Here is a 25,271-nt window from a genome sequence, read left to right on the forward strand (position 1 = left end):
TGCATATGTGTGTATACTGGATAGCAATGTGTTTCTTATAGGAGATCTCAGTTAATTAAAAAAAAAAAGGTTTGGAGTCACAGTCCTAGAGAAACTCTCACTCTTGCTTAAAGAAGAATGCTCACTGCAGCAATGTTTATCATAAAACAATACATAAATAAATAGGAAATGATCCAAGTATTCAACATGACCATGAAAAATTAAACGTAGTATAATCATACAATGGAATATTACATCACTGTAAAATGAATGGATGTGAGCTACATGTAAAAACATGAGTATATCTCAATAAAGATAGTGAGCATAAAAACAACCTGCAGAATGATCCATTCACTGTAATACCATTAGTATAAAGTCTAAAGCATGCAAATTTACTGTATATTCCCCCGCCTCTCGGGGGAAGGTGAGGGTTTAATATAGGAAATTACGTGAAAAGAGATGCATGAACTAAAAGGAGCAAACTTCTGGGGCGCTGGGCTCTCCCGAGACCCTTGCGGCGTGAAGGCGGCGTGCCTAACGGTTTGAGAACGGCCTGGAGGTGCCGTTAGGAGGCGCTCGCGAAGCTGCTCCAGGAATTCCCGCCCTCTCCGTTACTTGCCCCAGTAACCCCGGCGCGCCGGCGACCGAGAGTAACCTCGCGGTCGGGTGACGCCCCCACCCCCCCGCCCCGACTCTCGCCTGCTCCCGCCTCAGCCAATGGGAAGGCAGCGCACAAGCCGGCCGGACACTCGCTCTCACCGACTCCTCCCCCAAGCAGTTAGAACTGAGTTGTACAATCACCTCGCCGCCGGCTTTAGACTTTGCCAATCGCAACTCCAGTTCCCAATTCCAAGCTCCGCCCCCGGCCTGCCCCGCGTTCATTCTCGGCGGGAGTCACCTTTGCTTTACAAACGTTCAGACCCGCCCTCTGCCTACCTTGCTGCACTAGGCCCTGCCCCCTGCTCGGACCGACCAATAGCCGGGGGAACCTGGAGCCACTGGGCGGGCCCGCAGCCAATGCGCACGCCGTGGGCGGGCTCCGGGCCGGAATTGGGGGTGAAGCTACAGCCTTGTGCCCACAATTCGGGGCGCGCGGAGCTGGGGGGGGGTCCCTGGGGGACGCCCGGAGCAAAGATGGCGTCCGCAGCTGAGGGGGACGTGGGAACGGTGGCGGAGCTGGCGAGGGTGCTGCGGTGGGGGCTCGGGGAGCTGAGCCTTAACAAGTTGGCGACGTCGCTGGGCGCGTCGGAACAGGCGCTGCGGCTCATCATCTCCATCTTTATGGGTAAGGACCCTCCTGCCTCGCTCCGCCCCCTCGCGGAGTCCCCGGGGAATGGGGCCGTGACCCCCCCCTCACTTTCCGGAGCACCCAGGAAGGCTTTGTGGGGTGCGGATGTGAATCTTAAATCACGCCAACCAGCTATCGAGAGGAAGACAAGTCTTTCCTTGAGTCTGGGGGCGCCGTGCCTTCTGAACCTCTTTACCTTTCTCTTTGACCCCTGCTGTACCCTTCTGGTCCCTCATTTGGCGCCACCACTGTCTCATCATGCCCTGATCTGCCCTGTGTCCCCACGACCTATCCTTATTTGTCTCTCTCTTGAGTTCTACTCTCTGTCCGTGTGTACTGCTGTCTGTTATTAATATCAACTCTCACACATGCGCGCTTCTTGTCGGTAGGCATAAGCCCCCTAACTTAGATATTAGCTTTGTGGGCCCGTAAGCCCGGTATTCTATACTTCCATATTCGGAGTCTTTTTCTGCATTGCCAGCTTATATTACACTTTCTTCTCTTTTCTGTCTTGTTTCTGATATTTTCTTCTTATACCATATTGCTTTTTCCCCCCCTCTTAACCGTACTCATCCGTCATTTACCCTGGGATACCATTTTAATACTGGGCTTGGGAAACAAGACTGACAACCCCCTTTAAAAACTATGCTACTCCAAGAGTTAATTACCCATATGGTTCAAAGGATGTGATGTGTCTGACTTTATGTCAAAACAGGCTGTATTATAACTGCTTTATAGGCTTTTTTCCTGCATCCTTCCTCCATGGTTTTTTAACACACGGAAGCAGCATGGCACAATGAGAAAAAAAAAAAAGTGTGGACTTGGAAGGCCAGCAAGTCAGACCCAGCCCTGCTGCTGCTTGCAAACTGTGGGACAAGTCACCTAACCCCTCTGTGCCTCAGTTTGCTTATCTATCAAATGAGGACAGTAATGCCTACCTAATAGGATAGCTTGTAAAGTCCTGTAGGAATTCAAAGGTCAAGATTTGATGCATAAATATTTGAGTAGTTGGAAGGTTTTATGAAGGTTATGGGAGTTTAGGAGAGTAGGAGTGGGGAAGAATTAAGCAAACAGGACTGGGACAAGAGCAGATTAGAGATCAGAGTCATAAGAAATTTGGCATAAAAGTTGGGCAGATGTGGAATGCCTCAAATGCCAGAAAGAAGTTTGGAATGTATCCAGTAGTCAGTAGAGACGTTAACATATAATATCACCGAAGGGTGTTCGCTCATATAATATCACCGAAGGGTGTTAACTAGATCTAGATAATGTGAGAGGCATTAATTTATATTTAAATAATCCTAGCAGCTAATATAATTGTTACTTGCCTTTTACATATAAAACCAAGCTGATCTTCCTTTCTTCCAACTAAAGGTCACCTTCCGCTCCCTTGTAGAATTGTAAAATTTTTGAGGTGAAGGGCACCTCAGTATCTCTCAGATCTAACCCAGATTTATCAAAACCCCCAATCTAGGGTTCTTCACACCACAGCAGCTTTGAACGTCTACTCCTTGAGCCTTGTTTCTCACCCAGTTATTTGTTGGGGTTGTAATTGGCAATTAAGAGTGTTTACATTCATTCGTTTGGAAGCTCACTGTTGATTTCTCAACTATAAATTGAGAACGTAACACAAGTAGCAACAAATTATTAGGGGCAACCTGTTAAATGGAGCTAGGGCTGGAATTAGGACTTGGAATTTGTCCTTTTTGTGCTGACGTAATCGAATACTGCCTGTGCACTCCTGGTGAGCTACTGCTCTGCTATCATGGGGCATACAACTGACTGGGAAATTGTTTTCTCCATATCCTTCCCCTCTACTCTCCTCCCATTACCATCAGTCATCAAGTGATAAACACTTGGTGTAATACATCTACCGCACTCCTGAACCCCCTTGCCATTCTACCATTTCCCAGATCCCCCCCTTCCTATCTCCCATGTGTTGTTGCCTTCTGTAACTCAGTATTTCTCGTGTTTGGATCGGCTTGGGGCTTCACGTTGCCTCATATCAAGCATAGCTCTTCCTCATGGATACATAGGATTGTGTTTTCTAGGTATGGATGAAATATATACATGCAAACATAAACTGATAAGCTTGACACGTGCATGGAAGAAAGAGTGCACTCTGGTTGTAAATGTTCTCCTTACAAAGGTATTACCATTTCTGTGTATTGTAACCTAGAGACCGGTAGCCTTTCAGCAACGGAGTTCCTGGTTCCAGAACCTGCGCTGTCTTGGGGAGTTGGGATACTGGAGGAAATCCTTTTTACATGTACCAAGAAGGCCTGTAGTCCAAAATGATTCTGACCCAGTTTCTACTAATTCACGATTAATCTGGGTTAAAGGCACTTTAATGCAGACACCCCAAGGGAAGAGTTAGATGTATCAGACATTCACGTTTTAAAGTATGAATACCTTTTTTTTTTTTTTAAGAGAGTTTTTGGTTTTGTTTTTTAGAGAGGGAGAGTGATTGGGGTGGAGAGTGGGGCAGGGGCAGAGGGAGAGAGAATCTTAAGCAGGCTCCATGCTCCACGCAGAGCAGGGCTTGATTTCACAACCCTGAGATCCTCATCTGAGCTAAAAATCAAGAGTCAGACACTTAATGGACTGAGCCACGCAGGCACCCCTAAAGTATGAATAACTTTTTAAAAAATTTTTTTATTGTTATGTTGATCACCATACATTACATCATTAGTTTTTGATGTAGTGTTCCATGATTCATTGTTTGTGCATAACACCCAGTGCTCCATGCAGAACGTGCCCTCTTTAATACCCATCACCAGGCTAACCCATCCTCCCACCCAAGTGTGAATAACTTTTAATTAGATCGTCTCATTGCCATTTTCTTAACATATTACTTTTCCTACTTGGGTTCTGTGTACTCATCTTGGGGTAGGCAGTAGATCATTAATGTGGTACCTTTCAAACTTTTGTGACTGGGACCCATGGTGAGAAATATGTTTTAATCATGACCCAGTACATATATATATATGTATATATGTATTTGAAACAAAAGTTTCAGGGAACATTACTTATCCTTATATAAGCTGTGTGTGTAGCTGGTTTCTATTTTGTTTTTTAGTATTGCTTATGACCCACTAAATTAGTTTCATGACCTATTGGGTTACAAGTAGTTTGAAAAACCCTGAGTTAGAGGCTGTAATTTTTAAATATTCAGTACTTCAGGGAAAGGATAAGCTTATGAGGACTGCTGCATTGGATTATTTTGAACAGCCAGAAAACTCCATTGAAGGGATATGTGTATGTTTGTCTTTTGTAAGATCACCGGGAATTTGGTAGAGGGTGAATTTTGCTATGGTGCTGGCAAATACTACCGAAAAATAACCTACCTTTCAACACCTGGGGCCTCATCACTCCTTAGGATACTTAATGATGTAGTTTTGGAATGTTGGTGAGGACCGGGGCCAACAGCCAAGAAAGAATTCTTGAGACATCTTTGTGCAAAAAGGTGATTTTATGAAAGCACGGGGACAGGACCCATGGGCAGAAAGAGCTGCTGCACCCGGGTTGTAGGAGTGGCTGATTATATACTGGGGAATTGGGGGAGGTAAGGAAAATGGGAGGTGTCCAAAAGGACTTTGATATGCTAAAAAAGACCCTCAAGATACTGGAGGCCTTGCTCTTATCAAGCTAAGGTTGTTTTTACCTCTAGCAAAGCATTAACATTAAGATAGTTGGAGGGGGGAGCTTGAGGGGTGTCAGTTTTGTCCTCAGCTAGCCTTCTGCTCCCTCATCAATAACACGAATTGTTCCTAAATTCAAGAAAATGTACCTACTGGGGGGTGGGAGGGATAGGGTGGCTGGGTGATGGACACTGGGGAAGATATGTGCTATGGTGAGTGCTGTGACGAACCATGAGAGACTAAGGACTCTGAGAAACAAACTGAGGGTTTTGGAGGGGAGGGGGGTTGGGGGATGAGTGGGCCCGATGATGGGTATTAAGGAGGGAACGTACTACATGGAGCACTGGGTGTTGTACGCAAACAATGAATCGTGGAACACTACATCAAAAACTAATGCTGTAATGTATGGTGACTAACATAACATAACAAAACAAAACAAAACAAAAAAAAGCATCTACTGTGAGTTAAACCCTACGCTTGACCCTGCAAGGACAAGGGCACTGGTGCAGTGTGAGTAATCGAGCCAGGCACTCCAAAGTATTGCCTACGGTTAGGGTGTAGGGAATGGGCAGGAGATAAGTACTCTAATAATCACAATAAAAGGCAGAAATCTAAGTGCTCTAAGAGAATTACAAAGTTTTATGAGATTGAAAGATTGGACCTTTAATGAACTTTGAAAGCTGAATTAAGGTTCCAGCCGACTGAGATGGTAAGACCGAAGGGAATAGTGTGAGCAAAGGCATTGAAGTAGGAATGTGTGGTGACATGGTCAGGAAACAGGAAGTAGTCCACTTGGACTAAAACAGGACTTAAATAGAGAAGAGGTGGAAATCACACTGGAGGGGCGCCTGGGTGGCCCAGTCAGTTGAGCATCCAACTCTTGATTTTGGCTTGGGTAGTGATGTCGGGGTTCCGGGATGGAGCCCCAACTTGGGCTCTGTGCTGGGCATGGAGCCTGCTTGGGATTCTCCCTCCCTCTCCCTCGGCCTCTCCCCCCCTCAAAAAAAAAAAAAAAAAGACTGGAAAGGTAGGTCATAGAGCCTGGGAAGCCAAGGCAAAGGGTTCATACTTAATTAAGTAGGTGATAGGAAACCATCAGAGGTATTTGAAAGGGAAATAATGTGACCAGAGCTGTATTAGGAAGATAACACAGCATGGGGTGATTTGAAATAGACAGAGACAAGAAGTAGAGAAACCAATGAGAAAGAATAATGGTCCAGATAGTATATTGACTTGGAGGCAAGGTGGTTGCACCAAGAGGGGAAAATAGGGATCTCGTGTGAGGTATTTTAGGAACACAGAATCTTTTGAAAGGTAGCTTCTCTATACACTTGCATCTACACAGCTGCTCATGCCAGAAGTCTTAAGAATCAGCCTTGCCACCTCCCTTTCAGTCTCTCCCCACATCCCAGGCCCCAAGTCCTATCAATACCACGGCCAAATTGTGTCTCCAGGACATCCCCTTTTCTCCATCACCACAGCTGCTGGCCATTTGTCACCAGAACCACACAAGTAGCCTCCCAACTGGTCTCTAATTCTGTTCTTGCCCCTCCCAAAGCAAAGTGGTCCGATCCTGTGCCTCTCCTGCTCAGAACCCTTCAAAGGCTTCCGTACATGGTTAGTAAGCCCCTGCCTGCTCTTCCAGCCTCATCTCAAGCAAGTTCACAACTTTTTAGCCACACGGCCTTCTTTCAGTTCCTCAGAGACAGGCATTAAGCGCTTTCCTACCTCAGAGCCTTTGTACGTGCTAATGCAGCTGCCTAGAATGTTCTTCATTCATTATTCACCTGACAGACTCCTTTCATCTTTCGGGTCTCAGTTCAGATTGTCACTTCCTCTGATCTGAGAGATCTTTCCTGACTCTCATTTTATATGATGTCCCTGGTTGCACTTTCTCATACCGACTAAAATTTTCTCCCACTTGTATATTCCAATTGGTAATTCCGTATTTGTGGATGAGAGCAGAAACCATGTCAGTTTTGCCCACCACATTATTCCCAGAGTTGAACACCGTACCTGGCTTCTGGAAAAGGCCCAAGAAGTATTTGTTGATTAAGTGAGCATGTGAATGAATGACTTGGCAACTGATTAAATGGAGGATAAAGAAGCAGTTTAAAACAAAACAAAAACAAAAACAACTCGGTCCTTCTGCCTGGGTAACTGGAAAGATAATGATATCTCACAAATGCAGAGAAGTCAAGAAGAGCGTCAGATACTGTGTCATGCCAGGTAATGGTCTTGTTTGGGATTTGCTGTAGATTCCCAGGGCACTGCCAGGTGTCTTAAGAATTGTGAAAACCCAAGCTTGAGGTCAGGAGAGAAGTTGGACTACAGATACGGGTTTAGGAGTCAGTGTTGGTATCATAATTGAATCAGGGAGGGCATGAAATGCCATGGAAAAGCTTATACAGAGAGAAGAGGACCCAATTCTTGTTGACGGAGTGTGTTAACATTTGCCACACCTGGTCGATAGTAACAATTGCTGACATTTATGAAAGATTTGGTGTGCATCAGACATTGTCTGAAGTGCTCAACAATATCCCACCTACACCTGCCAAGTTACCCATGAGATAATTAAAGTACTGTTATCCTCACCCTTGTGCAGATAGGAAACTGGGGTCTTCAAAGGTTAAGTAACTTGTCTAAGGTCAAACCTGTTTCTACCCAACTCTAAAGTCCCTGCTCTTTATCACAATGGGATTGCGAAGAGAGTGTGGGGGTGGAAAAGATAAATGCCCTTGGTGTCCTCTTCTCTTCACTTATGTGGGTAAACCAAGATGAAGTCAGCATATGAAATACCTCTCAACGTCCAAAGCTGGAGCTGGCCAAATGGACTAGATGGCCACCTGCTTAGTAGGAGTGTTCTCCTCTAGTGTTGGTGGTGACTGTGGCTTGGACGTTAGACTGATTAGAAATTGCACTTGGTTGGTGCCTGGGTGGCTCAGTCGGTTAAGCGGCTGATTCTTTATTTCATCTCAGGGTTGTGAAATTGAGCCCCATGTTGGGCTCCCCATTCACCAGGGAGTCTGCTTCAGGATTCTCTCTCTCTCCTTCTGCCCCTCCTCTCTCTCTCTCTCTCTCTCTCTCTCTCTCTCTCTCAAATAAATCTTAAAAAAAAATTGCACTTGTGGGGGTAAGGATTCATTTCTCAGAGGTTCAGGTTAGCATCACTAAGGTTAACAACTTTTAAAATCAAAGTAGGTCCTGCAGTTCAGTTCCCTTTGGACCAAAGTCAGGTCTGGCCCTTCAGAACTAAATTTGTTATTCAGTGCAAAAAGCTTTCTTCAGGTAGCACTGAAATTACGATATAAAGAGACCAAAGCCAAGCTAGATGGATATTAAACGGCATTAACTAAACAAATGCAACTTCTGACCATGATACAAAACAGGGTCCAGAAAGTCTACTACTAGAAAATAAGGGGTTGTCTTAGATAACTTTCAGGCCTTCTTCCAGTTCTAGAAGTCTAAGTAGATTCTACATTTTGAGACTTTATTCTAATCCATAGCCACAGATTTAACATAATCTAAATCTTTCTGTTTGAAGATTTTTTTTTTTTTTAAGAGAGGGAGGAGAGTGGGGCAGAGGGAGAGAGAATCTCAAGCAGGCTCCACGCCCAGTGCGGCATCTGAAATCAAGAGTCCGACGCTTAACCGACTGAGCCACCCAGGCACCCCTGGCGATTTCTTTTAAATGAATTTTTTCATCTCCTTTTCATCTGTACTCCGATATCTTACTTTGCACAAAACTTCATGTTTTGGTTTGGTTTTTTTGTTTGTTTGTTTTTTAAAGATTTTTTTATTCATTCATTTGAGAGAGAGAGACAGGGAGAGAGAGAGAGAACATGAGCAGGGGGGAGGGGCAGAGGGAGAGGGAGAAGCTGACTCCCTGCTGAGCAGAGAGCCCGGATGTGGGGCTGGATCCCAGGACCCCGGGATCATGACCTGAGCTGAAGGCAGGTGCTTAACCAACTGAGCCACGCAGGGGCCCCAAAACTTCATGTTTTGAATGCCAGTATAACTTTAATGTTATAGAAGCATTTATTTATAGGCATGTGGAAATTTGGGCCCATTAAATTATATGCACAAGCTAATGCAGCACAACTAATTACATACCCACTGACATTAAATCTGTATGGGCAGCCATCAGAACTCACTGGATGTGTTTGGTGCAGCAGCCTTTCAAAAACAGGATTGGTCTTCAAAAAGGAAATGGTATTTCAGATGGACCTTAAAGGTTATAGAAGATTTTAGTAAGGTAGAGATAAGAGAGGAATCTTTCCAGCTACAAAGAGTAATGAACATATATGTGGAGATCAGGAAAAGTGAGACGAAGCTGAGGAACAGCAAGTGGTCCAGTTTGATTAGAACAATAGAGGATCCAGGGCTCCTGGGTGGCTCAGATGGTTAAGCGTCTGCCTTCGGCTCAGGTCATGATCCCAGGGTCCTGGGATCGAGTCCCGCATCGGGCTCCCTGCTCCTTGGGAGCCTGCTTCTCCCTCTGCCTCTCTCTCTCTCTCTCTCTGTCTCTCATGAATAAATAAATAAAATCTTAAAAAAAAAAAAAAAAAAGAACAATAGAGGATCCAGAAAGGAGTAATAGAGAAAAACCTGTCAGACCTTTCAGGTAGGTGGGGGTGAAATGACGGAGTAAGATAATAGGATGTGCATTGTCTTCAGACACCTGCTGGTCCGGGTACAAATTGTGTTTGGATTAAATATGTACTAGTTGCATCACCATTGACTAATTATTAAACTTCAACCATCCATTTCCTTGTGTTCCCAAGGGGCAGTTTTTTTTTGTTTTGTTTTTTAAAGATTTTATTTATTTATTTGTGAGAGAGAGAATGAGAGAGAGCACATGAGAGGGGGGAGGGTCAGAGGGAGAAGCAGACTCCCTGCCGAGCAGGGAGCCCGATGCGGGACTCGATCCCGGGACTCCGGGATCATGACCTGAGCCGAAGGCAGTCGCTTAACCAACTGAGCCACCCAGGCGCCCCCCAAAGGGCAGTTTTGCTAAAGGATTGAGGTTAAGCGTTAAGCAGTTTATCTAATAGTTATTTAAATTGGATTTAATTCATAACAAGCAGCAATATTTGGAAACAGTGCAAAATTTACACGAATTTTTATTTTTATTTTTTTATTTTTTTAAAGATTTTATTTATTTATTTGAGAGACAGCACGAGAGGGAAGAGGGTCAGAGGGAGAAGCAGACCCCCCGCTGAGCAGGGAGCCCGACGTGGGACTCGATCCTAGGACTCCAGGATCATGACCTGAGCAGAAGGCAGTTGCTTAACCAACTGAGCCACCCAGGCACCCTACATGAATTTTTAAAAATAATGTAGTCGTCAAAGAAATGCCTTACTTCTAGAGAACCACTCTGACATACCTGTGGTTTGGATGTGTTTGTTCTCCTCTGCTCTGGAAAAGTTGGGGGAGCAAACTGGGAAGCTCAATAGGAGCCTGTGAGGACTGAATGAGATAAAATGTGTAAACATTTGACCAATCCTACCCAAAGTAGTTTTGTCTTGTTTTTTAAGATTTTTATTTATTTATTTGACAGAGAGAGAGAGCGTGCACAAGCAGAGGGAGAGGGAGAAGCAGGCTCCACACCAAGTGTGGAGCCCCACTAGGGACTTGATCCCAGGAGTCCGGTATCGTGACCTGAGCCAAAGGCAGATGTTTAACGGACTGAGCCACCCAGGCGCCCCCTAAAGGAGTTTTAAATAATTGTTGCCTTTCTTCCCTCAAGAAATATTCCTCTCCTCCCTTTCCAACTGTGGTCTTGGGACCAGCAGCATGGGCACCTCCTAGCATGTCCTGGCTTGCGTCCTAGGAACTTGTTAGAAATGCCATTTGCTAACATCACTTGTTGTTCTTCAAATATTATTATTCTTACTCTTACTATTAATATTATTATAACAATGATATCATTGTCATCTCTGCTGTCTAACTCATATCCTTACCTGCACCGTCTGTTTCACAGTTTTGATGAGAAGGTTAAATATGGAGGAATTTTTTCCAAAGGTGGTTGGACTCTTAGTTCCATTTTTCCGTTTCAGTCTTGTGTCAGCCACCTGGAGCACTCCAGCCTTCTCTTCATCGATTGACTCACATTTCTGAATACAGTTAATAAACTGTGACTTGTAGCTTTAACAAAAATGAGGTGTCCTAGTTGCAGCTGCCAGGGAAAGCTGTTCTAAGCAAACTGCCCTTCTCAAGCATAGAGTTTTTAAGGTGGGGGGTGGTGTGTGTGTGTTGACATTTTTTCAGCAATTGCTGAAGTCCAGGGCCAGGAGATTTAGGACCTGCCTGGAGTTCTCGTGGTGAAGCAGCTGTGGTTCCCTAGAGACCTTCAAAGCCTGTCCATGATTCATGCAGCCCAAAAGATGTTGTATGCATCTTTATTTCTCCCTGTTTTCAAAATGAGAAAGGGAGGTAGCAAGTAAGACACTAAAAATAAGGATAAGTAATTTCTGGATAAGAATTGCCTTTGGGCTTAAAATGGACTGGTAAAATCCAAGTTCCTCTCTATTCAAGCACTGGCTTTGAAGAAAAAGTGAGATTCATTAAATTCCGGACACCTTGAATGAAGTATTCTATCTATGCACCATATGTACCAAAGTTGTTAGTGATAGAAGCTTCTGGTAGAAATGCCATTGCTTTCTAACTATAAGGACACTGGTCAGAAAGCAGGTAGAAGATCAGGCCAAAAATGATCAGACCCACGTTTTGTTCTTGGCTCACATGAAGTCATCAAGTTGACTATTTAAATGCCCCACTCTAAGCATAGGCTAAGTTTAAATCAAAAATAAAAAGCTTTTGTCAATTAAAGATGCCTTTCAGTACCAAGTATTCATGTTGCTATGGAATTTTCATAAGAAAAGCCTACGTGGTCATTCCGCTACATAAAATTATAGGGGCGCCTGGGTGGCTCAGTCGTTAAGCGTCTGCCTTCGGCTCAGGTCATGATTCCAGGGTCCTGGGATCGAGCCCCGCATTGGGCTCCCTGCTCAGCGGGAAGCCTGCTTCTCCCTCTCCCACTCCCCCTGCTTGTGTTCCCTCTCTCACTGTCTCACTGTCAAATAAATAAAATCTTTAAAAAAATAAAAATAAATAAAATTATAAATGGTGAGATAGTAATTTTGCAGGCAGTTCACTATAAAAGAAAAATAATGGATTCATGTGCACATGTCGTGTGCAGATCTGAAGAGGATATGAGGTCCCAGGAGGTTAAAGTTCTGATCACTGGATTTGTGTATGCTGTAATGAGAAGTGACATCCACGTAGACATGGTAAATGCCTTCTAGCTCATGAAGTTTCCAATTTCTGCTATGATAGCAATTCTAAACTCAGAGGGACTTGGACACCACTCTGGATCACTGTCCATAAATACAAAACTTCTGTTTGTAAGCCAACAGGCAGGCCAGCTAGAGTGGTGCCCCGTAAGTCTCCTGTGGCATATACCTCTGTCAGAAGGGGGAAAGATTGATTATAGTTCGAGTACAAATATACTGGGGCCCTGACAAAAAACATTGAACCGTAAGTGCTTCTAGAAATCCTCATTCTCTAGCCAAAGGATAATCTGACTCCACTTTTTAATTCTTCATCAGTTCTTCTGAAAGAGTAGTAAACAGGGGCGCCTGGCTGGATCTCTCAGTAGAGTATCCAGTTCTTGATCTCGGGTTGTGAGTTCAAACCCCGTGTTGGATGTAGAGATTATTTTTAAATAATAATTTTTTAAAAATGAAAGAGTAGTAAACAAAAGCAAAACTAGGAACTAGATGGCATGCATTTATATTATTTATACTAATAGCCTAACATAATTATGGGGACCCAGGTCATCATATCACCAAAAGCTCCCAGTTTTTTCAAGTCTTAACCCTCTTGTTCGATAAAGTATTTTTTATTCTAAAATATATAATTTTTAGGGGCACCTGGGTGGCTTAGTGGGTTAAGCGTCTGACTCTTGATCTCAGCTCAGGTCTTGATCTCAGGGTTTTAAGTTCAGGCCCCGCACTGGGCTCCATGCTGGTTGTGGAGCCTACTTAAAAAAAAATAAAAAATAAAATATACAATTTTAAAATGTTTTTAAATTCTTCCCAGATATTCAAGTGATACTGAGATGCTGATATAGAAAGAAGTAGAGGGCGCCTGGGTGGCTCAGTTGGTTAAGCGACTGCCTTCAGCTCAGGTCATGATCCTGGAGTCCCGGGATCGAGTCCCGCATCGGGCTCCCTGCTCAGCAGGGAGTCTGCTTCTCCCTCTGACCCTCCCCCGTCTCATGCTCTATCTCATTCTCTCTCTCAAATAAATAAATAAAATCTTAAAAAAAAAAAGAAAGAAAGAAGTAGATCATTTCCAACTTTTGTACATCAGAGGATACTACCAAGAAAATGAAAAGATAACCCACCAAATAAAAAAATACTTGTAAACCATGTATCTGATGAGGATCTGGTATCCAGAATATATCAAGAACTCTTATAACTCAATAATAAAAAGTAAAATAACTCAGTTAAAAAAGGGGCAAAGGATATGAATAGACATTTGTCTAAGCAAGACATACAGATGGCCAATAAGCACATAGAAAAATGCTTAAGTCATTAGTCATTAAGGAAATGCAAATTAAAATCACAGTGACATACCACTTCACACCCGCTGGTATGGCTATAATTTAAAAAAAAATGGAATAAGCAAGTGTTGGTGAGGCTGTGAAGAAGTCGGAACCCTCGTGCATTGCTCATGGGAATGGAAAACACTGCAGCCGCCGTGGAAACAATTGAGCAGTTTCTCAAAGTTTAACAGTATGACCTAGCAATGCCACCCCTAGTTATATACTCAGGAGAATTGAAAGCATACGTTCACACAAATGTTCATAGCATTATTAAAAAGGCCAAAAAGTGGAAACAACTGTTCTGTCCTCCAACGGATGAATGAATAAACAAAATGTTATATTCATACAGTGGAATATTCCACAGCCAAAGGGATGAGGTGCTGCCACCTGCTATGGCGTGGATGAACCTTGAAAATATTACACTGATGTTTTTTGTTCTGTTAATATTATGCTAAGAAATGGGCACATTTGGGGGGGGCGCCTAAGTGGCTCAGTCGGTTAAGCGTCTGCCTTCGGCTCAGGTCATGATCCCAGGGTCCTGGGATCGAGCCCCCGCATCGGGCTCCCTGCTCCGTGGGGAGCCTGCTTCTCACTCTCCCTCTGCCTGCCGCTCTCTCTCTCTGTCAAATAAATAAATTAAAAAAATAAAAAAAAAAGGGCACATTTGGTATGATTCCATTTATATGCAACGCCCAGAATAAGCAAATTCTTTTTTTTTTTAAGATTTTATTTATTTGTCAGAGAGATTGAGAGAGAGACAGAGAGCACAAGCAGGGGGAGCGGCAGGCAGAGGGAGAAGCAGACTCCCCACTGAGCAGGGAGCCCGAAGCAGGACTCGATCCCAGGACCCTGGGATCATGCCCTGAGCCGAAGGCAGACGCTTAATGACTGAGCCACCCAGGCGCCCCCAGAATATGCAAATTCTTAAAGACAGAAGGTAGATTGGTGGTTGCCAGGGGATGAGAGGAGGGTTGAATTGGGAGGGACTGCTGGGAGGGGTCGGGTTTCTTGTCCAGGTAATGGAAATGTTCTGGCATTAGGCGCTGGAGATGCTTGCACAACATTGTGAATAGACCAAAATTCACTGAATTCTACACTTAAAAAAAGACTAAAGAGGGACTGTGTATGATCTCAGGTAGAGAGCGAACCCAACAATTACACCTATTCAGATTCATGAGGACAATTACAGGGTGTAATGCTGTTACCTTTCCTCCTGTTAGAATCTCGGTCTAAGAAAGCGTTTATTGTTTCATTTGCTGAAATGCCTGCTGAGAAAAGTCTCACCTACCTTGTTTGTATTTACAAAGATTAGATTTGGCAACTCTAAACACAAGAGAGAAATTCTCATTGACAAGTATTTGGGAGCGTTGGAGAAAGAGCAGCTAATTAGCGCTTGGCAGTGGGACAGGGCAACCCTTGGGCAGCCGTAGGCCAGATCAGGTCACAACAGGAGCAAAGGGCCATTTCTCCACTGAAGACCAGTGCCATAAATTAAAAGGGGGGAAAAACCCAGGTTACTACACACTAGATAGACATTTTTGAGAGAGAACCTATATCATGTAAAATCCAGAAAGCATTAAAAATGGATGATAAAGGGCTCCCGGGTGGCTCAGTCATTAAGCGTCTGCCTTCGGCCCAGGTCATGATCTCAGGGTCCTGGGATGGAGCCCCACATTGGGCTCCCGGCTCTGCAGGGAGTCTGCTTCTCCCTCTCCCTCTGCCCCTCCCCCCAATCGTGCTCTTTCTCTCACTCCCTCCCTCGCTCTCTCCATCTCAAATAACTAAAATCTTTTTTATTTATTTATTTAAATATTTTTAAAAGATTTTATTTATTTATTTGAGACAGAGAGAGCACATGAGAGGGGGGAGGGTCAGAGGGAGAAGCAGGCTCCCTGCTGAGCAGGGAGCCCAATGCGGGACTCGATCCCGGGACTCCAGGATCATGACCTGAGCCGAAAGCAGTCGCTTAACCAACTGAGCCACCCAGGCGCCCACTAAAATCTTTTTTAAAAAATGGGAGATAAGATACTTCAGGTCTGTATAGGGAAAGGAAGAGGAGAAAACAGTAACAGGACAGGAAAGGAAGAGAAGGGGCAGACCCATCAGAGAGCAGGAAAGGGGGGGGGTGCGCTGTGGAGGCCCTGGCCAGCCCACTGCTTCTCACTGTGCCTGTAAAGGGCCTGTTTTCCCAGGTGATAAACATCTATGCTGGACGATTTCTACAATCCTCTCCTCTCCTGGACTTAAATAGATGCCCCTGCTGTCTGAAATACACTGCTTTAGCATATGAACTACAGGGCACTTCATGCCCCCCTCCCACCGCAGGGTCAGCCCCTCCCCGCCCCTACCAACTCTGGCTGTATTCCCTTGCCTCCTGTAGTCTCTTGTACACCACCTTTCAGCCACGGTATGTCGGATTGTTAATGAACGAGGAGGAGGGGTTGTAGCACTCCCTTACTCCACACGCTCACCTAGGGGTGACAGTGTATCTCCAGGTCCACACTGACAGGCTCAGTGCCCCTTCTCTTCAAAATTGGCTTCCCACATACCACCCTTGCATCCCACGTCCCAGCTGGCTCTCCCTGCCTACCAGTCACAGTCCTGTCAGAGCCCTCTCAGCCTCACCCCTCCTCAGGCCTGTGTAGCCACTGACAGCCAGGGTCCCACTGCTGCCAAACGCCTCACCCCCACTGGAACTTATTGGGGAATATGCCTGTCACTTGGAAGACCTTGGATGAAGCCCTGTACCCATGGGATTCTGGGAGTAGAGGAATTTTCTGATCTATGCCTGGTTTTGTTGTGGCGGTTGTTTTTTGTTTGTGTTTTTGTTTTTTAATCCAAGATCCAAATCTTGGATTTGGGACCTGAAGCTTATATAATCTTGGGGACCTTTTTTCAGAAAAAGGATACAAAAATGGCTTATAAGTTTCATAAATACATATGACCATGGGAACAGGTTGTTAGCTCCCACCTCTACCACTGCCCCACCCCCCGCCCCCAGGGCCTTAAAAGGGGCCTCTGCAAAGGAAGGGCCTTGAAACTGAAGCTTTATTAGCTTCATGGCCAATGGGCTGCTTCTTGGGAGTATAAGGTGCAATTCACAGACCTTTAGTTTTGAAACTTGCTATAGGTTTAATTTACTTTTTTTTTTAGATTTTATTTATTTATTTGACAGAGACAGTAGCAAAAGAGGGAACACAAGCAGGGGGAGTGGGAGAGGGAGAAGCAGGCTTCCCGCTGAGCAGGGAGCCTGATGCAGGGCTTGATCCCAGGACCCTGGGATCATGACCTGAGCTGAAGGCAGACGCTTAACGACTGAGCCACCCAGGCGCCCCAGTTTAATTTAGTTTAATCATAATGAGGTAGGCAGTGGCCAAACCAGTTAAAAGAAGACTCAGAGTTTAAGTTCGGCATAGATATGCTTATATAAAAATATTTGCTCATATGTAAGTATTTTTTTTACAAGTAGAGCATTTTTTTTTAAGATTTTATTTATTTATTTGACAGAGAGAGGGAACACAAGCAGGGGAAGCGGGAGAGGGAGAAGCAGGCCTCCCGCCGAGCAGGGAGCCTGACACGGGGCTCGATCCCAGGACCCCAAGATCATGACCTGAGCCGAAGGCAGAGGCTTAACAACTGAGCCACCCAGGCACCCCTCATATGTAAATATTTTTAAAATAGCCTCAAGGACGTCCATGTATGACACTTTTACAGATATTTTCGCTTTTAATCTGTAGAACAGCCTGCAGATATGGCTGGCACTTTCCCTATTTCACAGATGAAGACATTGAGATACAAAGGATCTATTCGCCCCAGCTTCAGAGCTGAATTTCTGAACTAAATGACTCTTGATTCCTGAGTCCAGGGATATTCTAGTTGGTCAGATAATCAGGCAGGAAGTTGCCACCATGTGGTTTAGTAATTTACAAAGAATTAAAATGTGATAAAAATGCACTGAATATGGGCAACAGGGGGGTCATTTTATCTTTGCTCGTTAAGGCATCTTGGTGTCTTAAAGCAGCTCAAAGTCAGCCTTGAACAGCTGTTGTCCCTGTTCCACTAAAAGGGAGATGCCAATCAACAGCCTCTTTGAGCTTTAACATTCCTTCAGTCTATAAGTATTTGTAGAATAAGCTTCCTAAGATTTAGGAAAAAACAGTTCTCTAAAGTAACAAAATAACTACATGACCATTCGAACAAACTAGTAGTATAGAAAAATACTATAACCAGGTGTTCAGACATGTGGCTCATGTGCTTGATGTCCCTGCTGCCATCTAGTCAGACTTGAAATGCTCAGGAGACCTCGCCATGATGGATGGCTAACTCCGGGACTGAGAAGCTAGCAAGAACCTTGGCGTGGCTAACTCCCTGTGGCATGACATAAAACAGCATTGGTGACATCAAAGTCAGTTTTGTGTTGTATCATAACTTTGCAGCTTCTGTAGCAGGTTTTACCAGTTAGCCAACATGTGTGTCCATGAGCCAGCAGTACTAAGCTTAAGATGGCCTGGCTTGGGGCGCCTGGGTGGCTCAGTCGTTAAGCGTCTGCCTTCGGCTCAGGTCATGATCCCAGCGTCCTGGGATCCAGCCCCGCATCAGGCTCCCTGCTCAGCGGGAAGCCTGCTTCTCCCTCTCCCAGTCCCCCTGCTTGTGTTCCCTCTCTCGCTGTGTCTCTCTCTGTCAAAATAAATAAATAAAATCTTTAAAAAAAAAAAAAAAAAGATGGCCTGGCTTATTACTAAGAGCACTTGGCTTAAATGGAGCAATTAAAGAATTACTTTTGGTAGGACTTGGGGGCAGCTCGGGTTTAGGTGGTTTGGTTGAGTTAATTGACTAAAAAACTAATATTTCTTAACCTTCATAGCAAACCCTTTTTCTTTCTTTCTCACAACTAAGAGCCATCCACTAGTTTACCTTTGAAATGTCTGCTCTATTCTTTTATCCCCAGGACATTTTGATCACTTGTCCCAGTTTTCTTGAATCCTGTATCAGAGTTGTCAAAATGTTTGAGGTACTCAGCAAGAGGAAACTTTCAGGAAGGAACTGCTGTATTCTTACTGCATTGCATGAGGACAGGGACAGGGAGTCCCCAAGAATTAGATTAACAAGGCCAGTACAGGAGAGCGTCTACATTTAACATTAAAATGTAGTTTTGGGGGCAACTGGGTGGTTCAGTCGGTTGAGCGTCCAGCTCTTGATTTCGGCTCGGGTCGTGATCTCGGGGTCCTGGAATTGAGCCCCACATTGGGCTCCCTGCTCAGTGGGGAATCTACTTGTCTTCCTCTCCCTCTGCCCTTCCCCCTGCTCACTCTCTGTCTGTCTCTCTCTCAAATAAATAAATAAATCATTGGGAAGAAAATGTAGTTTTTAATTGTTTTTAGATAGGAAGATAAGCAAACAAACATGAGTGTGCATGTGTCTGCAAACAGATGCTTGAATATAGATTGTAGCTTTAAAAGCACACAGCTAGTTATTAGTGATTCACTTGCAGGTCACTGCCAAGTGCCAAGGCATGTGGCAAAAATATCAGAATGGAAATCAAGTGATGTGGATTCTAATTTGAGCTGTTCTCTGTTAACCTTGAGCATGCCGGCCATCCCCTTTGGGCCTCCGTTTCTTATCTAATGAGGTTTTGGAGTCAGTGATTTCTAAGATTTCTTCAGATTCTAAGAATCCGTATATCCCGTGAATAACCATTCAGCATATGACAGCCCGAGCTATACAGGATTGTCTGTCAGAGGGTGGAAGGTGTGTTGGCAACTTGCCCTTACTGTCAACAAGCTTACTCTGGTGAAGAGAAACAAAGGATCAGTTCTGAACAAATTCCAAAGGTGAGAGCTTCATCTTCACCTAAATGTCCACAATCTACAAGCACTCTACAGAGTGCTACAGAGTGATCAGTAACTCAGCATACGTGCCTAATCAGTTACCATTCAATTGAATAGACAGTGTCAAGCAATGTCCTTCCTATTTCTATGTCTTCCTTTTCTCTGCATAGTTGTTTAGCACAAGGAATTTCCACTTTGGTGGAAAAAGAATTGAGTGGCAGATCTTCGAAGTAGAAGTAATTATGATAAAATTATTGTGTGAAAGTATTTGATAAAAATTAATTACTACAAACAAAAATAAAAAATAAATTACAAATAACCCAGGTTCAAAAGCAGTCCTATTTTATATTCTGGTCTGTGATTCTTAAAGAGATTCTTAAATCTCTTCAAATTTAACTGAAATCTGATAGATCCTTTCAGTATTGCCCAAAGCAAAATACCCATTATCTATGGTAACCTTCCATAGTCTAAAAAAATTACAACATCCAGGTAGGATAAGGATGAAACTGAGGTTTTTTCCAGCCATCTCTAACTGGAAATTCCAAAGAGTTGCCATAATCTTGTCAGTAAACAGTCCCTAAGAGCAGTGCTGAAGGCTGAGAAAGAAACAGGTAGACAAGAAATAGAGATGATGAGTTAAACCGTGATTCCTAGATTGACGACAAAAAGGACTAAGTGGAATTGACCAGTAGCTAGAAGCAGCAGCAAAGGGACAGAGGCAGGGTGGGGAGGGGCAGCTAGAAGGGGAAAATGGAGAGCCTGAGCTATTTGAAGGTAGAAGAGATCATGTGCTAGCAGTTTAAGTCGTGCACCTAGAGGTAAAACCAGAGGTCAGCATCCAGCTGCATCAATTACTCGCTGATCAGCACAGACCGGTTAGCAACTGCTTTGATGTGTTTGCTTGTTCAGACACTGAAGACAATAATATTATTTCTTCAAATAGTTATGAGGATTAAGGGGGATAATGTGTGTAAAATGCTTAACTCATGACGCATAGTAAGAATTCAGTAAAGGTTCATTGGTATTAACTGGTGTCAGTGACAATAATAAAGGAAGAAGGAGAGAATAAGAAAGCTAGGGAGAAAGACCGGGAAGGAAGTTCCCTGTAAAGACTGGGATGGGTAGAATTCCGAGGACCCAAGGGGAGGAGGAGATGTTTAGAGAGGAGAGAGGGGCGCCTGGGTGGCTCTGCCGTCTGCCTTCGGCTTGGGTCATGATCCCAGGGTCCTAGGTATCCGGCTCCCTGCTCGGCAGGGAGCCTGCTTCTCCCTCTCCCTCTGCTGCTCCCCCTGCTTGTGTTCCCTCTCTCGCTGTGTCTCTCTCTGTCAAATAAATAAATAAAATCTTAAAAAAAAAGGGGGGGGAGGGAGGGACATCTTCCTCTGAATCTGGAGAAAAGTATATAAAAGCCTGGATTTCAAGCAGAGCTTCTTAAGTTTTCTCACGACAGTTCCTGCAGACCATGGTGGAAAATGCAATAAATGTGTGCTCTCGGACTCGGGGGCCCTTAGCAGACTGTGGCTGTTCACAGAAACACTGTTGAAGTCCCATGGTGTGTCTTTCAGATACAGGGCAACTGCACATTCTGTTGTGTATGATTTACTTGTTTTCATATAATGAAGTTACTTACCAGTTAAATTGATTGGAATCGTTTCTGCAAAACTTCTCATAAAGCGAATGTGCCACATTTGTCTCGAAGCCTCCATCAGCCCCAGTCGGAGCAGCCCGTACTCAGACAGTGATAGGCATGAACTGACAGCCATGTTTCCAATCAGAAGTCAGAGCTCTCTGCCGTGTTCCTATAGAATTGCCAATTTCTGGAGAAAGAAATGTGTTTCGCAGCTGGGGGGAATTGCCCACTGCTGTTTTCAGTAACCTTTCCAAAGAGGGAGGCTCGCCTCTGGGTGATCAGTGCCCTGGGAATGGGCTGTGTTTCCCCTCCAGCGGCCCCCCCCCACGCCCCACATTGTGCTTCCCCTACATTGCCATTCTTCCCAAGAATGGCTCCCATCACCCCCTTCACTGAGGAGATTAAGGTTCTTTTCATGAACTTCGGCCTCCGCCTTCCATGTTTCTATGCCAGTCTCCTTGCCTGGCCCTCCAGCTTCAGGGGAAGAGCCAGGGTTCTTTCCTCCTTTCTAAGGTAAATCCTTCCTCCTCTGGCAGACCCAGTCTCCTTCCACTCTACTGCTTTCTTCCATAAGACACATGTGGACAGAATGTCTCTGTTTGAGAAACAGTTGACTTCACTCAGCGGCCATGTGCTCTGGCTGACCGTTGTTTACTGCCAAACTTCTTGTACGGGTAGTCTTCATATCCAGACTGCATTTCCTCTTTATCCACTCACTGCCTTCTTAGCTGGCCACTTTCTCCTGGCCTCCACATCCATCATGCTGCTGCCATTGCAGAGTTCCTAATGACGTCACTGTGACTTCAGTGACCTTGTCCTCTTCCCTCCCTCCTGGGGCTCTGTAAGGTCTGATGTGATTAAATTCCTTTCCTACTGAAATACTCTTCTTCCTTTCTCACATGTCCACTTCCCTGATTTACCTCCTTGTTTTCCTGTTTTATCTCAGTTTCTTTTGCTCGCACTCCCGTGAATTACAGGCATTTTCCGAGACTCAGCCCTGGGCCCGCCCGCCCTTTTGTGGCCTATCCCTGGGAGAGCTTATCTTTTTTCCTGGCTCCTTACCAGCAGCGGCACCACCAGAGCCAGCTCGCCACTCCAGTCTTTGTGTCTCTGTCAGTGGCACCACCTTCTTCTTAACCTCCGAGAAGGGAAACCTCAAAGTCAGGAGTCTTCGTGTTGGGGTACATGACTGAGCCGAAGGCAGACGCTTAACCGACTGAGCCACCCAGGCACCCTTTGACTATTTTTTTTAAGTATAGTTATATCTAGGTGACAAATTCGTGGCAACCGTATCTATCCATCTTAAAACTAGAATTCAGAAATGAGATGGTTGTTCTGAGGGGGATATATTAACATGTTCACTGGAACTTAAAAATGAGCTTAGACATCTTTTGACAGAAAGGAAGTCTGATGGAGCTGATTAGCCTGCCATTGGCAGACATTTTCCATGTGTACTTAGAGCACAGCTTCAACGGACTTATAAAAAAACTCATCATTTGCTCTTGTTTAAGCTTATAAATGACAGATGGCAACTTAAAAATATGACAGGGGATATAGAGTTGTTCGTATTTTAGGGGCCATTCGAGCAAAAGTCTTGAAGACCATCACAGTGGCTCACTCATCTTTAATGTGTCCTTTTCCGTCACTCCCCACATCCAGTCAATCCTATTGATTTTTTTTTCCTATTGTGTCCGTTTCAGACTCTGCTGGGTTTTCCAAAGCTTCCTGTCCGCTCTGTTACTCTATATTACCCCTCCTGTAGTTAGCCCCTCTTGAAGTGACTCTCCCAGGCTCTTTCCTACCTCTGTGTCTTTACATTACTCTCCTCCAGCGGAGTGCTCTTTCCTTAACTTTATTCGTCGTGCTGCTCTGGTCATTATTGATCTCTCTCCTTTCTAACTTCTACGGCGTTGGCTATTCCGTGTAGTTAGCACTTACAGAACATCAGTGTTTGATAGCTCTTTTCTCTCTCTCTAAAAAGCTCCTTAAGAGTTAAAAAATATCTCTTTCGATTCTGCAACATCCCCTTTTGCCTAATGCAGTGCTGACCACATAATGGATGTTTGATAAATATTTTATTGACTGCCTAGAGAATAAAATATTCTCTCATTCATTCTTTCATTCCCTCACCCATTCAGCACATATTTTTGAGACCTTTTCTGTACCAGGGTTTGTGCTAGGCACTGGGGTACAGCAGGGGAAAAAATAGACAAAAATCCCTACTTCCAAAGACTGATAAATAAATAAAATACATAGTGTGTAAAAGAGTAATAAGTGCTAAGGGAGAAAAAAGAAAAGTAAAGCAGAGAACAGGAAGTATGTGTTGGTGGCAGGTGAGGGTTGGGGGAGAAGCATGTGCAATTTTAGATAGGAAGGTCGGGGAAGGCCTCACTGATAAGGTGACATTTTAGTAAAGACCTGAGTGACTTGAGCTTATCTGTGCAAAGAGCATTTCGGGCAAGGAACCTATTAACATGAAGGCTCTGGGGCCGGGCCTGCCTGACTACCCAGAAGGGAGAGCTTTGGCTGGGGCAGAGTGGTGGAGATGAGTCAGAGGAAGCTCGGGCTGGGAAGGGCAAACAGATCCTGTAGGTTCTGGGTGGATTCTGGCTTTTGCTCAGTGAGATTGGAGGCCTTCCGAGGGTTTTGAGCAGAGGAATGAGCTGATCTGACTTAACGTTATAGTAGAAGCCCTGTGGGTGCTGTGTTATGATAGAGGCAACAGGTTAGTCAGGCAGCAAACTATAATAACACAGGCCAGAGATGGTGTTGTGCTTGGACCAGGGGAAGAGGTGGTCAGATTCTGGGTTTACTCTCAAGGTAGAACAGACAGGATTTGTGGACTGATTGCGTAGAGGTCGGAAGGGGGGCAGGTCAAGACCCGAGGCAAGGTTTCAGGTTTCAGTCCTAAGGGAACGAAGGCTAAGTTGCCGTTTGCTGAAATGGGGCAGGCCAGGAGAGGAGTAGCTTTAGTAAGGAAGGTAAGTCAGCAGTGCCTGTTGAATTTGAGGTATCTGTTTAGGCATGCGCCTTCTCGAAGTGTTGATTGGTCCGTACCAGTGTGGGGTCCAGGTGACAGGTCTAGGCCGAAGATGAAAATTTGGGAGACTTCGGCAAATGGATGGTATTTACAAGAGTGCGACTGTGACGGGATCGCTGGGCCCTTCACTGCTAAAGCAGGCATGGGGCAGTCTCCCGTTTACTGAGCATCTGGTATGTACCAGGCTTAATATACAAACCCTAAGCTAGATACTTGTTTTACTGAGGAACGAAAAGGTTAACAGAAACTGAGGACGAGGTTAAAGATCAACCAGCCTGAGGTGACAGCTAGTAAGTAGCAGAACGGGGATTCAAACTGAGCTTTGTCTTAACTCCAAAGTCCGTGTTCTTCCAAGCATCCAGCGCCTTAATTCAACAGTACATTGCATTTTGGAAAAAGTGCTCTTGGCAAGCCAAAATCAGTATCTTTATAAAGTAAATATGCTATGAATCTTCTTTTGAAATGCAGATGGAAAGGAAACCCCTTAGTCATTTGGTTGTCACATGGAATGAAGATTAGATTCAGAAGCTCTGATATCCATTTGCCCCAGAATTTCTCAGAAAAGGCCTGCTTTTCTTCCCACTAACCTTTTCTTTTTTTTAAACGAGAAATATGAGGTAAGGAGAGTGGTAGGGGTCTGAGGATATAAAGGGGAGAAAGGCCATTTGCGGGGAGGTGAAAGGAGGTGTTTGGAAAACAAAGGTTGCCCCGTTTTCCTCCCTCTCACTCTGTGTGAATGTGTATTTGTATAAGTCTATGACCACCTACAATATTTAGTTAGCACTGTGCTAACTACTTTATATGCTTTGGCTTCTTTAGTCCTTAGAACAACTCATTGAGGCAGGTGCTATCCCCCATTTTACAGATGAGGAAACTGATGCTCAAGGTCAGACAGCTACTAAGTGTCCATTACTGTTGCTCGATCAAACAAAAAGTCAGGTATACAGGATAGTGTGCTATGGGAGATCCAAAGACACAGGAGGCCTTGAGGAAAAGAGATTGAACATATAAAAATTGTAGTATAAAACAAAAACGTACGGAGTGGCATATTCTAATATATAATGATTTACCAAACGAGTCTTAGTCCTAAGTGCCATGTATTTAAGGCATGAATCCTTAATACACGGGTCATGAGTTCACTGGTCTGAGGTAGCCTTACAGAAGGAAGCACTTGATCTGGGTTTCCGAGAATGGGTAGGATTTCACTTGGTAGAGGAGTGGTCAGAGGTGTTCCACGCAAAGGGATTGGCATGA

The 25,271-nt window shown here is 44.5% G+C and overlaps 1 protein-coding gene across 1 annotated transcript in view; it reads left to right on the forward strand.

Annotated features, from left to right (window-relative positions):
* Positions 1-1,012: 1,012 nt before the first annotated feature.
* Positions 1,013-25,271, forward strand: part of LPCAT3 (lysophosphatidylcholine acyltransferase 3) — a 38,801-nt gene continuing 14,542 nt past the window's right edge. Inside the window, exon 1 of the mRNA XM_021690535.2 lies at positions 1,013-1,264. Within this exon, the coding sequence (XP_021546210.1) occupies positions 1,114-1,264 (151 nt within the window). The 5' untranslated portion in view covers positions 1,013-1,113. The remainder of the gene's footprint in view (positions 1,265-25,271) is intronic.

This window comes from Neomonachus schauinslandi, chromosome 5, assembly GCF_002201575.2.
Source record: "Neomonachus schauinslandi chromosome 5, ASM220157v2, whole genome shotgun sequence".
Classification (NCBI taxonomy): Eukaryota; Metazoa; Chordata; class Mammalia; order Carnivora; family Phocidae; genus Neomonachus; species Neomonachus schauinslandi.